This window comes from Cynocephalus volans, chromosome 4 (genome assembly GCF_027409185.1).
Source record: "Cynocephalus volans isolate mCynVol1 chromosome 4, mCynVol1.pri, whole genome shotgun sequence".
In the NCBI taxonomy this organism is placed as follows: Eukaryota; Metazoa; Chordata; class Mammalia; order Dermoptera; family Cynocephalidae; genus Cynocephalus; species Cynocephalus volans.
This window is the reverse complement of record NC_084463.1, coordinates 147333540-147350218: the sequence shown is the minus strand read 5'-3', so window position 1 is coordinate 147350218 and position 16679 is coordinate 147333540. Positions and strand designations below refer to the sequence as shown.

Below are 16679 nucleotides of genomic sequence, written 5' to 3'. Positions count from 1 at the left end.
TAAATTCAGTTCAGTTTTAATTCCCTGTGTGTTAAATAGCAAAACAGATAAGTACTTCAAAAAATTCACGGCAAGATTCATATTATCTTTTAATTCTATTTCTCCATGAACATTTTGAAGCACCCTTGTATGTCCAAAGGGCGGTTGGGGTTCTGTTGGCTCATAAAGTTCTTATGTTCTAAGACATCATCAATCACCTAGTCTACATTTCCCAAATATAAATTCCCAAATGTGAAACTGATAGTATGAAAACTACCAGAGGAGCTTGTGAAAAATATAGATTTTTGTATACCACTTAACCCTGTCCTAATTCATCAGAATCTCTTAGAATACATTGTTATCTGTCCAGAAAAACTCTCGTTGTGATTCTCATGGTCAGCCAAGTTTGAGAAGCATTGATCCAGTCTTCACTTTAAAGTTGAGCAATTGAGGCACATAGAGACCCCAATGAGTGTATGTCTAAGCTGGAACAATAAGCATGGATTTGTGTAATTCCAGGGCAGGACTCATATCTTGATTAGAACTTCTAATCCAGATGTCTTGCAGCTTTTTAATATTTTTGTCTTTAATTCTGTGGGTGCATCAACATCAGATAGTATTTTCTGAACACTACGTACAGTCCTTACCATGAGTGATGTTTACACACACACACCCCAACCAGAAACACAAACCCAGGTATAGGCAGTAGCCTGGATAATTAGATTGGTTGAAAAGACAATGAAACAATGGAGAAATGATCAGTGATATGTTTATTTATAATAGAAAAATAAAGCTCAGGTCGTTGCTCACGGTGAAGGAGAAATATATCACCAAGGCAAATATCAGTTAACATAAGAAAAGAATATTTGTCCAAATGAGTCTCTCTGGAATCTACAAGTAGAAATGGGTTGGTGATAAATGGCTCACCATACTCAGTAAAGCCGTCGAGTTCAAACATTGTATGGTTTCCCAACCATGTTTTCAGGAAAATACATTTTTCCTACTGTTTGAATCAGTCACCTACTGATCACACGTGGCTTTGTTTACATTCAGCTTCTTTAGTTTTTCTTGTTAGTCGCTTTATTTTAATAGTGACTGCTGGCTACAAGATTAGAGTCAGTTAACAGAATATTCATGAGCTGTTACAATTGAAAAGGGGCATCTTAGAGGTAAATCAGTCCAATCTCCTTATTGTTTCGGTAAAAAAAAAAAAAAAGAGTCTCAATGAACAGGAAAACAAATCTTTTGTCTTTAACGTTTGTATTTATCTCTTTCACACTCTGTACACACCTCCATTCCCATTCTGAGCTTGCTAGATTTAGTTTTCACTGTGTTTTTTAAGACTTCTGTCAGAGTGCATTAGCTCAGATCTGCTGTTCCTCATGTATTCTTTCACTGATACAATATGTATAGGTTGAGTATTTAATATTTACCACTCACAATTCTAAACCCTAAAAACAGTCTTAAATACTTCATAGCAGAATTCCATTCTTTAAAGAAAATGGCAAAATAGGGAGGAGATATGAATAATGCTGAGTATGATCATGCTGAGATTCTCAGTTTAATAAGACTTCTCTGTCATAGATATTCCAGGAAATACTTTGACTACAAAACATTAGAGTAAATATGATAATAAGTAATACCTTACTTCTTTAGATATGCTATTTTCTCATTTTTTCTCCCCCCAGATTCTGTGAGGTTGCTATTATTGTCTTCATCATGCTGATGAATGAACCAAGACAGAGAAAATTTAATATCATGCAGCTTAAGTTATTACTTCCAACTATTTCCCATTAGCCTTCTAGAAAACCTTCCTGCCCCACAGCTTTTTCATTACATTCTTTACTTCTGCATTTCTCAGTGTATAAATCAGAGGATTTAACATGGGGGTGATAATGGTGTAAAATACAGCCACCATCTTATCCTCTGAAAAGGTAGTGTCGGGGCGCATATACATAAAAGTGCAGGGAGCAAAAAAGATAATGACCACAGCTATATGGGAGCCACAGGTGGAGAGAGCTTTGCGCCTGCCTTCTGCTGACTGCTTTCTCAGGGACACCAGGATGATGGAATAGGAGATTAGCAAGATAACAAAGCTACCCAGAGCAATGGTACCACTGTTGGCTGTCACAACAACACCAACAATATAGGTGTCTGTGCAGGCAAGTTTCAGTACAGGGTGAATATCACAAAAGTAGTGATCAATCTCATTGGGTCCACAAAAGGGGAGTTGGACTACGAGAGCCACTTGGATAAGGGAGTGCAAGAACCCACCCACCCATGTCCCCAGTAACATTTTACAGCACCTGCCCCGGTCCATGATGGCCATATAATGTAGGGGTTTACAGATAGCCACATAACGGTCATAGGCCATTACAGTAAGGATGAAGATCTCAGTGCAGCCAAAGAAATGTACCCCAAAGAGTTGCAACATGCACCCCACATAGGAGATCCTTTTGTTCTTTGCTAACAGGTCAACAATCATCTTGGGGGCTGTAACCGAAGAGTAACAAATGTCCACAAAAGACAAGTAGTTGAGAAAGAAATACAAAGGAGACTGGAACAGGTTGCTCAGGCAAACTGTCAGCATAATGAGGAGATTTCCCAGAAGAATGACTGTGTAGAAGACAGAAAACACCACAAAACAAACTTCTTCAACCTCTAGATTCTGAGAAAGACCCCAGAAAATGAATTCAGTTACATTGTTTATTTGTCCCATTGAATAAGTCCAGGAGATCAAGTTCCCAAGAGGCAATTAAATTACCTGAAAGAAACAAAGAAAGGACTAACAGCATGTATCTCTGACTCTGAACCAAGGGATAATCACAGCAGGTACAAATAACAAACAGGGTACTTACTGCTAATTGGCATGCACACTTAAATAAAGTGCATTTATTCTGATCATCTTACCTCAATATAATATATCATTCATGCATTTCAGATGAGGAAGCAAAGTCCAGAGAGACAAAGCAAATCCCCCAAATCTCATGATACCGAGCATCTCTCCTCTGTCACCTTATATTAAGTTTTATGCATTTGTTGTGAAAATTTACTTAGTTCTTATTTTGTCTAAGGTGCTAAATTTAATTTTCAAACGAATTCTGTGTTTGGAGATATTGTAATGTTTATTTGTTTGGAAATGTTTGCTGTATTTTGACCCAGAAGTGAAAGCATATGCTCACATTTCCCTTCTCAGTAGTGCAGACTCATCACATCCACTCATGAGGACTTGGGTCGTGGAGACTGGTGACCTCTGCAAATTCTCCTCCTTATGAAACTCAGATCTTTGTGCACATAATTTAATCCCCACCCAACCTCATTTGATATCAAGCTCTTATAGTCAAGATGTGGTGTGGTATAGTAGAAATAGGAATGAAATTACACACACCTGATTTTGAAATAACAGTGCTGTAAGCCTGGGAAAATCGTTTAACTTCAGGGAGCTTCCCTTATCCCATTTGTGAAATGACAGTTTCCATTTCACTATCTCCTATCACATTAATAGTTATTTCTACCATGAAATTAAATCACTTTTGTCAGCATGGAATAGCTATAAAACCCTATTACTGAGAGAGAGATAAGAGAAGATAAAACAGCGAAAGAAATTTGTGGAGATGAGGCAAGAAGCCCTGCTGGATTTGGAGGGAGGGAAAGTAAAGCCTCAAGTAATTTCTCCATCTTCATACTCAGAGGACTGGATTCCCCAGGATTTGTTCTGCATTTGTATTTTAAATATTTGTCTGTTAACTGAAACACACAAAAAGAAGAAGAAAAAAAACCTTCAACCTTTAACCTCATGTATACTTCCAATATTTCAAATTTCATGTTATTTATACTAGTTCTCCCAGTCTGGATGAATTAAATATTTCTAGAAGAGATTGTCACTGAAAAAAAAAATTTGAATAGGTTTATGAAGAGGACAATATTTATTTAAATAATGAATCTTTAGTGGTGGAATTTCAGGCACTCCATGGGGGTCACTGGCATGTTTGGGTGGAAAGAGTATGTGGAATAGTTTTGATTAAAGAGCCCTTCTGGGTTCTCTCTCAAATCAAAGCCAAAGATTTAAATAATTCCTTCATAGATTGTCCATCTGAGACCACATTCCCTCAAGATCCGTCCAGTTTAGTGCTTACAGTTCCTTCTGAACTCTGCTTTCAGCTGTCCCTTTGTAGCAACATTGTGCCTGGCACTTCAAGCCTTTGGGAATCTACAGGGCTGTGTTTCCACATGTCTGTATGTTAGCATTGGTAGAGCAGTTATTACAGGTGTCCTTTCTCTCATGAACTACAAAATAATGATAATAATTGTGGTAATAATAGTAATAGTAATAATATAATTCAGATACAAACTCAAGCACATCCCTGGTAATTACATGCTCATCCCCCTTTGGTTTTGTGCTGAATTTTAAAAAGAACCTTTCACTTTAAGGGAGCTCAAATCAGAGGAGATTTTGGAAACTGGTATTTACATTGTTCGGCTTTCATCTAAAAGAAACTAGACGCTTACACATGAGCCTGGGAACTGTTCCTCTACTGCCTATACCACATCGTTTTAAGGAAATCTCTCCTTAAACCAAGATCCATCTCAGGGATTCCCTCTCACTTTTCTGAGTATTTCAAAATTATAATACCCCACTTTCCTCTGACATGATTGGCATTTTCTTACATTCATGCTACCCTATATCACAGTGATGTATAGATACACATTTCTGTCTTATTATCATCATCTTAGTAATTTCATTCACTCCACAAACAGTCTTGTTACAGGTGTTCAAAATATAGAAATTTAATTCAGTTCTCTTTTCCCACAAACATTCTGTATTAGTTTTAGAAGAAGAAAAAAGTCTCACCAGTGTTTTCTGGTATTTTTCTATCCTTTCTTAAGATGATTTGGGTACAGCTGTCTGAAGTAAAATAAGACTGATGCCTGAAAAATTGCTTTGTAAATAATCAGTACGAGAGAACCCCTGCCCCTAAGCTCCAAGGTTGGTAGAAATTAGTCTTTGCTCTTCCTGGTTGTCTCCCCTGCTGAAATCAGCCATTTCGCGGTGTCTTTGGCAATAAATGCTCTTTTCTCTACTTCGTATAGGGTCTATTTAAAGAGAATGAGGCAAAGCAATAATGGCACCTTGGGGAAAGCCTTTTCCCAAAGTCTTCCTTCATAGTCAAAGCCAAATTGCAGACCTAAAAATGAGTTTTAATTTACAGCGATGCACAATTAAAAATAAACAAATACATACAGAGATAAATAATAAAAATCATTGCTAAATTTGAAACCCCATCAATTCTCGCTTTTAGGACCATAAAACTAATACAAAGCAATTCAGAGAACAGAAGTAGTAGTTTTATTGTTGTATACCTAGTTCCTTCATGTGCTTCAATATATACATTAAATAGTATATATTTAACATAATGTATTCTCTTTTTTAAAATAAATTGTTTATTTTAATTGACATACAGAATTGTACATACATATGCAGTACAAAACCAAAAGAATGTAACATATATTAAAATATCTGTATGATGATTTCCTGAGAAACACACAGATGAGGTTCATTTCTGCCTATACGTGGGATGAATTGTGGTACTGGTTTTAATTCATGTACTTTTTTAGTGTAAACTACTAAGGGAGACTCTTGACTGTAATAGTTATGTTTTGTCATTTCCTATTCCTGTTACTTCCTTTCCCCTCATGCTTGCCTTTTTGCTTCCCCATTCTACCATTTTCCCAGCATCGTCTTCCTTTTTCATACAACATGTAAAAAGTCAAGAAAAATCTTGTTCATGCTCTCACTACCTGGGGTTAGAAGAGGAAATAAGTAATAAATGAAGAGCAGGAGTTAAAGGAGCGATTATGTTCAGGTTTGCAGAAACACTCAACATGATTAACATATTAGTTATTAGTATATTTCTATTGTAATAAACAATCATATACTTAGTGGCTTAAATCAATACAAATTCTGTGTCATACAGTTCTTATAGTCTCAGAATCCAAACTGAGTCTCACTGGGCTAAAATAAAAGTAATGGAAGGGCTGCATTCCCCTGGGGCTCTGGGAAAATCCCGTTTTCTGGATTCTTCCAGCTTCCAGAGGCTGCCTTCTTCCTGTGGCCTCTTGCCTCCATCTTCAAATCTAGCAGTGTAGCATGTTCTTCCTCAAGGGAAGTTCGGTATCTTTGAAAAATAAGAAAACCTAGAAAATTGCTTGATTTACATGATACTTGTCATGTTTAAAACAGCAAAAAATCTAGAGCAGGATGAATTTGGAGAGGTTTAAGAAATGAGTTTGGACCCATGTCATCCAGGATTTTGTAGGCCAAGGTGGAATGATTGAATTTTATTCACTGTAGGATAGGAATCCAGTGTAGAGGGGTTGAGCAGGAGAGTGATATGATCTGAAAAAGATTTTTGAAGATATCATTTAGGCTGTTTCATGAGAAGAGATTGCGGGAGGCCAAAATGAAAGCACAGAGTATTTGCAGATGACTATGGCAGCATGCTAAGAGGGTAATAGAGAGTTGGGAGAATGATCAAATTAGGGATATTTTGATGGCAGAGTGAACAGAATTTCTGGAATTGAGTAGTGAAAGATATGTATGATTTTTAGTCTGAACAGTAACGTGTTTAGGCAGCACCATTTACCAACATGGGAAAAACCTAGGAAGGAATGGTTTATTGTGGAAAACAAAACATTTAGTTTTATAAGCATGAAATTGATATTGAATTAGAGATGTAAGTTAGGTCATTATATACACAAGATCCACTAATAATTGGTTGTACTGATTTTGACTATGTCACTTACCTTACATGGCTTCTCAAGTACTGCATTTCTGTGCATTTATACATGTAGCACCTTTTCTTGGAATTCCCTTCCTGTCTTCTCTTGTTCCAGCCAATTCTTACTTTATTCACTTTAAAGCTCAGCTGGGGCTTTGCTTCCTCTGAGGTCTTCTCTGGTCACAGTTTGATTTAGATGTCCTGGTGCTGTGAATCCTTAGCATAATGTGAATGTATATATAATGACATTTATTAAACTGGATTGTAATTGTCTGATCTCGTCAATATCTATCAAGTCACTTGGGGCAGGGCACCATGTCTTATTCAGTCCAAATATCTACAGCAAGTATTTTGACACAAGTGTATGGACAAAACAAATTTTTTGATTAAATGAGTAAATAAAATGTCCAGATTGTAATACATTTGAAGGATTTTTCTCCTTTTTTATAGATAAACTGTCTCTAATATTTTAAATTAACACCTATAAGGAACAGATGAAACCAAGGAACAATGTAACTTGCTTTGTCCTCTTGGGCCTCATCTAGAATCCAAAAGAATGGAAAGGACTTTTTGTTAAATTCTTCCTCCTGTCCATTTGGACCATGGTGTGCCCCCTACCAATGTCATGACTGTAACTGTCAGTAAGACCCTGGGATTGCTGATGTGCTATTCTCTTGCTAGTTTAACATTTAGAGATGAATTCCTCAGCAGCATTTCCCCCAAATTGATTTTGGACATGTTCTTTAAGCAAAATATCATGCTCTTCCAATCTAGTATGTCGTTGCTTTTTGCAGAGCACTTTTTTGGTGAGTCAGAGGTCTTTCTTCTGTTGGTGATGGCTATGACCTCTATGTGGCCGTCTGTTAGTCCTTGAATATTTGATTGTCCTGTTTCTGGCAGTGTCCTGTGTTGTAGGTTTCTGCAATAAGTACTTCAACTTAGCACTATTTAGGGGGTCCCATTCTGTGGCCCTAATGTCATTGATCATATTATCTGTGACATTTACCCTTTATTGAAACTCATCACTATTGACACCTATGTCCTCCATTGACCACCACTAAGAGGCCAATGACACAGGTGTCTCATGGTTGCAGACAGTGCAGGATTGATCTGCCCTATTGTGTTTCTGCTCAGACTCATCTTTCACGGTGTCATCTTTCACTCTCTCAAGAACCTTAGTCAGAATGGGAGGCAGACCTCCCTCTCAACCTGTGGTTCCCACATCATTATGGCTGTTTTCTTTGTTCTCTGAATTTTCGTGTGCGCAAGACTTGCTATAACCTTCACCACTGACAAATCATTGAGTGTGTTTTTTACAGTTATAACCCCCATCATGAGCCCTTTAATCTACACTCAAAGAAATAAAGAAATGACAATTGTTATGAAAAAACTCTGGAGAAGAAAAGTTGTATAAAATAGTAAATAAATGTGTCACTCACCATGAAGAAGTCTTTTGACATTAGGACCAATGTCCTTGGGACCTAGAAGTCTCCTTAAACCTAATGCCAATTTCCATGTCTTTAAAACATTTATGTTAATTATAAGTAAAGTCTAAGAATTCACACTTTGGACTAGTTGGACCCTTTAGAGTGCAGATTAAAATTCAAAAGCCAGACTTCTGGGTGGGATATAGTGGCAGGAGACCAGCACTCCCACATGGAAAAGCTAGAAAACACATGGAGAAATTATCTCTTAAATGTATTGGAGAGCTACAAAGAAAATGAGAACTAGAAGAAATAGGGCTGAAGACAGAATGTAAACTCACAGATGACCTGAGCTGCAGCAACCACATTTACCATGAGAATTTATCATTTCTGAGTACAGGTAGGCAGCTAAGGGTCCGAGCTTTACACACTGTAGACCTAGAGCTAGGTCTCACAGACCTCTCAAACACATTGTTCAAACTGGGACACAAACATTTCACGTGTAGGTCTATGAGCTAGGTAGTAGGAAAAGGTCCTTGGAGCCATGGGTGAAGAAATAATAGGCTTTATTCAGAGCTAGGAAAGTTGACCTAATATGGCTTCCTGGAGCATCCTCTAGAAGCTTAGTGCATCTGCGCCATTAGTCCTTTATACTCAAACCCATAATCCAAAAAAAACACCCAGATGCACATGTGCAATCACATTAGACAATAACAGGGAGCAGCCACGCGCATGCGCATAACCACCTCAGATGCTCGGCAAGACTCCGAATCTGAGGGGCCCTCACCATTTTCCTTATATTTTCCCAACAATTCACCCCTTCAGGGTCCCTTGCTGTACAATCTACACATTCAGAATCTTCCATGATGTTCCCTTAGCGAGAATAAATGACCCTTACATTCATATAACCTATTGTCTGTTCAATATGCCTTAAGGCTTGTCCTTAAGACTTGTCCTGTAGTTCTACCCTTTCGACTATTGGCCACACATGTCTGATTAGTAGTCATCATTGGAGTGATTTTCCATGGGAATCCTGTAGTCATACTGATGGGAAGTTCAATGCATATTCAGTAGGCTGACATATTGATCATGTGACTCTGGTAAAGTGCCTGCAGCCAGAACACTATGGGTGAAAAGACAGAAGGGTTATTGGAACCAATAGGAGAAGTTCTCACCCCTCTGGTAAGATACATGCCAGTTTGCCATCCTGAGAGAGGATGGTTGCAGGAGTAGGTATCTTACCTGGTTTATGATACCATACTTTATCCCCTAACACTGTTGGATCTGTAGGTTCTACATGTAATGGTATAGGGGAACTCATAATTGGCCATAATGATGATACAAATGTGCCCTTTGGAATAGAGCACTTATCTGTTCCAGGCCATGTTACCTTTACTTGAGGAGGCCATATGCTTGTCACCCAGTTGAAACTTGTAAGTTTTCTTCTAATCCTTTCCCTCAAGGCCCTATTAGGTCTACCCAGTGTATATGGGGGGCTTCTATTCTCCAAGGCCTTTCCCATTGTACTGTCTGTCCCTATTGTAAACAGGTTGGAATGGGTAAGAGAATAACTTTTTGCAATATCCTGGCTTCAAAAGTTTATTTTTAGTGGTGACTTGCAGTTGTATATGTGCTGCAGCCCCGTACAACAGAGCTTCCACTGGAGAGGGTCCACCTTTGTGGGGTCTTTCATTTAAAATCCTGTCAGCCATAACTGCCTTGTCCACCCCTTCAGAGATAGGGGTTGGGCAGATAGCCTTAATCCCTTTTCTAAAAGACCATTGTACCGTTCAATCATTCCTGCTGTCTAGGGATGATATGGCACATGAAACTTCCACTGAATAGACAACTGGGAGGCCCACCTATGAACCCCATGTCCAGTAAAGTGGGTTCCATTATTACACTCTATGACTACAGGCCAGCCATACTTGGCCATAAGGCTATTCAATGCCTTCACAGTGTTTACCTGGTCTGGGGCCTTACAAGGCCACAGAAACAGACCAGTAGCTGTATCAACAGCTGTGAAGATGTATCTGAAATTCTCTGACCTTGTCAGTGGTCCAACAAAGTCACTTGCCATTGAGTCAGGGGCAGCCTTCGTTGAGTTATTTGCCCATCTGTATGGGGCACCCACCATGGGTGGGGACTCTCTTGAGCACATACTGGACAAGAACGACAGATTTTCACTACATCTTCCCATTTTATAGGCAAAGCCCATCTTTGAGCTGCCATCCACATGGTTTTGCTGCCAGCATGCTGCATTTGTCGACGTTACCACTGGGCTACATCAGCAGCTGGGGCTCTCTCCAGCCATCTTACCTTAGCCAAGGCATCGGCGTCATCATTCCCTGGACTGGCTAAGGGGAAGTATGCTATGACATGGAAAAGAGTTACTTCTTTCTCATGTCCCAATTCCTATAACTCTTGCCACATGGCTTGTCCCCACAGGGGTCGGTGGCCTACCATCCACCACTGACACTTCCAAGTAGAGATCCAAAGGTTAAACTTTTGTACACAGCCCAGCTGTCAGTACAGACGGTTAATGGCCCAGGCTCATTTTTTATCACCATCTATACTTCTCTCAATTCAGACCATTAACTGATTTGCCCTGTGCCATTTTCATAACACATGGTATCTGTTAAGAGCTGGACAGCAACATCTGTCCATGATGCTGAGGGTCCCATGCTAAAGCCATCTGTGTACAAAGATTGCTCTGTGATAGGTCCCTGTCCCTCATGGAAAGGTGTAAGGGTTGTACCAAAGTTTCCTCCACAACCTTCACTGGGCCTAGCACAGTTTGCAACTCTTTGGACAGAGGACTCATTGACACTGTGCTCCTTTGTTCTATATATGCTCCCCATTTAGACAGAGTGGGAGTCTGAGCTATGCCCGTTTTAGGGTTGGTTGCCCATGTGTGCAGCCAACCTATTATGGGGTATGTCATCCTTACAAGGACTTTGGTAGTTCCCGTGATAGCTTCAGTGGCCATCAAAGCAGAATACACAGTTGCTGACTGTTTTTCTATTAGAGAATAGCGTAGTTCAGTGCCCACGCAGAGCTGAGACCAGAATCCTACAGGTGTTCAGAATTGGTCTTGTCTCTACCACAAACCCCATCCTAACCTTCTTGGGTTATAAGTACATCTAATTCAAAAGACTTAGTTGGATCAGCTGCTTGTAAAGCCTATACTTGCTGTATTGTCCTTTTTGTAGCCTGGTAAGCCTGTTCTACTTCCTCAGTCCAATCCAAGGGGGACCCTTTCTTTGTTAATGCATACGGTGGGCTGCCATTTGGGCTATATGTGGTACAAAAGCTCTCCAATACCCCAGAAGTCCCAAATATGTCTGAAGCTGAGCTACTGTTGTGGGTCAAGGGTATTCCTGTATCTTATCTATAATAGCTTCTGGAATGATTCTCATCTTACCAATCCAGACCACTCCTAAGAATTTGACTGACAGCCCAGGTCCACCCACATTGCTCCAAATGACTTAGCAGCATTGGAGCTGCCTTGGTTAAATCTGCAAGAGAATCAGAGGTTAATAACACATCATTAATGTAGTGAAACATTGTAGCCATGCTGGGCCTAGTCCACTGGGCTAAGTCCCCAGCCACTAAACCATTAAAGATGATTGGGCCATGCAGATAACCTTGGGGCAGTACTTGAAAGTTCCACTGCCTCCCTTCCCAGGTGAAGGCAAACTGATCTTGGCTATCAACTGAGATTGGAATAGAGAAAAAAGCATTTGCAAGGTCCAAAACACAATGATAAGTTCCCAGCTGAGTTGTCACCTGATGCATCAAATCATGCCTGAAGGCACAGCTGTATGCAAAGGAGGCCCTGCTTTGTTTACTTCCCTATAGTCTAAAGTCATTCTCCAGGTACCATCAGGTTTTTTCACCGGCCATACCAGAACATTAAATGGGCTATGAACCAAAAGTATGGGTTCATAATGCCAATTTTCTCTAACTCCAATATAGTGGCACTTATCTCTGTGTGTCCTCCCAGTAGGTGATACTGCTTTACATTAACTAAACATCTTGGCTTGGGTAACACCTGTGGATCATGTTTAGCATATCCTCATAACACAGGCTTTACTGTCCATATTCACAGCCAAAACTCTCCAACTGTTGTTTGCAGGGGCAAACCATAAAGTACATCCATACCCAAGATGTATTCAGCTACTGGACATATATATACAGTATATACATGAGGGGGTAATCATCCTATGCCCAATGGCAATGACACAACTTTAACTTCAATCATATGTCCTCCATAGCCATCTATACAAACTGTGGCCCCTGGAAACTTATCTGGATTGCCATATATCAGGCTACATTCTGCACCTGCATCCACCAATGCCAAAACACGCTGCACGTTTGTCCTTGACCAATATATTGCCAATTCAACATGAGGCCTCCAGTTCTCACCTGCCCCCAAAAGACAAATACCTTGGCCTGCTCCCTAATCAAAATGGAACTGTTCATTTGCCTCCTTGGGAGCAACCAAAAAATCTTTTAAATCCACTGAGTGTACCTTGCTACCTGTTTCCAGGCATTTAGTGAAATGCTGTTCAGGGTGCAATTGCTGCCACAAGGCAAACAGGACTACATTTGGCTGCCAGTCAATTTCCTTGCTATCAACCCCTGCTGCAAGCAAGTCAAGCCACATCTGCTTATGACTAGTCTTGCTTGGTTCCCTCAGGATAAAATCCTGAGCATTTCTTGGGGGTTTGGTCTTAGCCACCTTTCAGACCCCTTTGGCTTGTCTTCTGTCCTCTACTTCACCCAAGCTGGCTATCATGGTTGTTACCTCATGTACAGGATGACCAACGTATGGGTCCAGTATGGCCATCAGTGAACCAAAGGACATTGACAGGGCATTCTGCAGCATTATGTGTCTCATACTGCCTGTAAAATTTTCATCATCTGGGCCACGAGTGTTAACACTAAACATGGACTGCAGCTCCCAAATTATTTGAACCAATTCAGCATATGTTTGCCATTTACTCACAATTTGGGGCAGTTCTCCAGCATTTGCCTGCATGGTTCAGGCAGCTGCATTCACCCATTCCATTAAGGAGTGATTACCTCACCCTTGTGCATACCTGTGGTAATTCTGTAGCTGCCACCTCAGGGATGGGTGCATGGTGATGGAGACCAACTTCTCCACCTCCTCACTAGAGCACATCACACTATCCACCCCTAGGTCCCATAACCACAGCAGCCAGGCAACCAGGGTCTCCCCCTGTTTCTGCCAGAACTGTCCCCCAAGTCAACTAATTCAGCCTGGGTATACAGGACATAGGTGGTGAACTGGGTCACCTATGGATTGCCCACCAGTTGTATGCCTGGTCCCATAGGCTGCTCATGCTTCATTTTCTGATGCACCATAGGTTGTGCCTGGAGATGCATGGTCTCCCCCAAATCACCACTGGCTTTGTCATCTTCTCTGGTATGAGAGGCAGGAGTGGCCAGTCACTGCAAGTCATCCTCCAGTACATTTATCTGTGCTTCTAACAACTCTGCTGTTTGCTTCAAATCTCAATCAGCTTGCAGTATAATGAGCAGTAGTCAGGCTCCAGTCAGCAGAAAAATGGCCACTGGGCACCACATACTCAAGGATAGCCACATTTCTTCTCCCTCCCAAGGGGTTCTCTGCTGTACTGCCTGGTCTATGCTGACTTGCAATATAGTGAGCAGCAACCAGATCCCGATAAGCAGGAAAGTGGCCATAGGGCACAACATATTCAAGAGTAGCCACATTTCCTCCTCCTCCCTAGGGCTTTTAGCTCCCATACCTGCTCAGAATCCTGCCATCAACTACACCAATTGTAAAGCTAGGGCTAGGTCTCACAGACCCCTCAAGCCCATTGTCCACACTGGGTCACAAACCCTTCACCTGCAGGTCTATGAGCTAGGTAATAGGAAAAGGTCCTTGGAGCTGTGGGTGAAGAAATGATTGGCTTTATCCAGAGCTAAGAGCAGTCAACCTAATATGGCTTCCCATAGTGTCCTCTAGAAGCTTTGCACATCTGCACCATTGGTCCTTTATACTCAAGTCCATAATCCAAAAAAAAAAAAACACCTGGATGCATACACACAATCACATTAGACAATAACAAGGAGCACCATACACATGCACACACCCACCGCACATGCTCGGCAAGACTCTGAACATCCGAGGGGCCCTGACAATTTTCCTTATATTTTCCCGACACACTGACCATTTTTCTTATATTTTCCCGACACACACATTGAAAGCCACTGCTAGAAGATAAAAGAATCAGTACAGCTGTGGTCAGAGATCTGGGGCAGGTTGGGGGAGAGCTCAAGAACACATCAGTTTATTCCTCCATACATTTGCAAAATACTGAGACCACAATGGGTAACCAGGAGAGAAACAGACTTTATTTTTGAAATAATTCAATTTGTGACTTTATGTATATTCTTTCTTCCCTTAGTCCAATGTTTTGGAAGTACATCATATTGTGACATTATCACTGATTTATTCCTTTTAATTACCAGGTAGTGCTGTATTCTGTATTCCATTGTATAGAGATACCACATTTGTACAGTCATTCAGCAATTGCTGGAAATTTGGATTGTTTCCAGGTCATGGTTGTAATTAACACTGGTGCTGTGGACATTCATGTACACATTCATATGAACATATGTTTTTTGTCTCTTGGATAGAAACCTAGGAGTGGAATTGTTGGGTCATGTGGTAAGTGTATGTTAACTTTTTAAGAAACTGGCAAACTGTTTTCAAAAGTGGTTGTGCCATTTGACATTTCCACCAGCAATATTTGAGATTTCCAGTTTCTCTGCAACTTCACCAAAGTTGACATTGTGAGTATTTTTAGTTTTAGCATGGAGTTGTTAATAATATTGGCTTATAACCTTTTCTGTTTCTGTAGGGTCTATAGAAATAGCATCCTGCTCCTTACTGAATCAGTGCTTATAATTGTCTTTTTGTTCTTTCTTTGTCTTATGTGTTGTCTAGGACATTCAGTATAATATTAAATAATATTACTTTGAACTGGTGATAATAAACTTCACTTCTTGTTCCTTATTTTAAAGGACTAAGTTTCAGTATTTCACATTCCATATGGTGTTTGCTGTAAAATTTTATAGCTAATAATTTTTAGATAATTTTTCAATTAAGTTGTAATAAAGCATCTATTGAGATGATAATGTACTTTTCTCCATTAAGATGATAATGTATTTTTCTCCAATAAAACATTGAGAATTTCAAGCTATAAATTTCTCATAGGCATTTCCTACACTTTTGATTAATAATATTTTCATTAACTTTTATTTCTGAATATTCTCTGTATTTTATTATTGCTAATTTCTTGACTGATTAATTTTACAGGCATTTATTTTTAAATTACCATATATTTTATATTAAAAGTTACCTTTTTATTATTGATTGCTCCTTTATTGAATTGTCATTAAATAAGATGTTCTGTATGGTGTGGATTCTTTGACACTGGTTGAGAATTTACTTGTGGTATTAAATACGATAAATTGTTTTAAATAATCCACATGTCAAGTGTAGTGTTCTATATATGTCCACTAGTGCTACTTATTGTTTTAGATCAAATCTTCTATACCTTTCTACATTCATACAAATTTAAAATTTGTAAATGTTTCTGCATTGCAAGCTCTAGCTTCATGATTATAAGAATTGATAATGATTTTGTCTTAATGCCCATTTTGTCTTACGTATGCATGCAACATTGTATGTTAATGTATTTGTCTGCTCTATCTTTTCTATGCTTTCAGTTTCAATTTTTTTGTGCCCTATGGTTTAGGCGCATCTTTTGTAAAAATCACATTAGTATATCTTAAACCATTATGATAGTCTTTGGTTTTCCACCAGAGAATTTAGCCCATTTTGTTAATTTTATTTTACTTATATATTTAAATTGGCTTCCATGATTTGTTTTGTTTTGTTTTTGCCTTTTTCATAATGTATTTATTCCCTCCCTCTTTTATTGCCTTTTATTTAAATTGGCTTCATTTCTTTTCTTTATTACATTCTTATCTATCTTCTATGTATCTTTCTTACTATTCTAGTAATTACTCAGGAAATCATGTCTGTAAATTAATGTTAAAGAGTCTGAATTTGATTAATATATTTACTCTCCTTCAGAGCAATATTTCTTTTCCCACTTACATGATGTTTTGGTCTAGGATTTTTGTTCTCTGTTCTGTGTTTTATCTTACATATTAGACATGTCTGTTATTTTAACACATCTAGATTTATACATAAGGCTATCATTTTTCCCATTCTCCATTCTTTCTTGAATTTTATATTTTTCTTGTTGGAACATCTTCCTTACTTATAAAAAATATTCTTTGCAACTCATTTTAGTTGGAGGGGGGTGTGTAGTAAATTCTTGCCATTTCTATTGCTGCATAATTTGTTTTATCATACTGAAATTTCCCACTTCACTGTTCTCCTTGAAAAAATGTAAAAATTAAGGATGAC

The 16679-nt window shown here is 39.1% G+C and overlaps 1 protein-coding gene across 1 annotated transcript; it reads right to left on the bottom strand.

Annotated features, from left to right (window-relative positions):
• Nucleotides 1-1780: 1780 nt before the first annotated feature.
• Nucleotides 1781-2698, bottom strand: LOC134375541 (olfactory receptor 4S2). Its single transcript, XM_063094073.1, has one exon. It carries the CDS (start codon nucleotides 2696-2698, stop codon nucleotides 1781-1783), a length of 918 nt encoding a protein of 305 aa, XP_062950143.1.
• Nucleotides 2699-16679: the final 13981 nt, after the last annotated feature.

Bases quoted from the DNA above. Each gene is read 5' to 3' on its own strand.
- LOC134375541 (XM_063094073.1), bottom strand. From the start codon at position 2,698: ATGGGACAAATAAACAATGTAACTGAATTCATTTTCTGGGGTCTTTCT.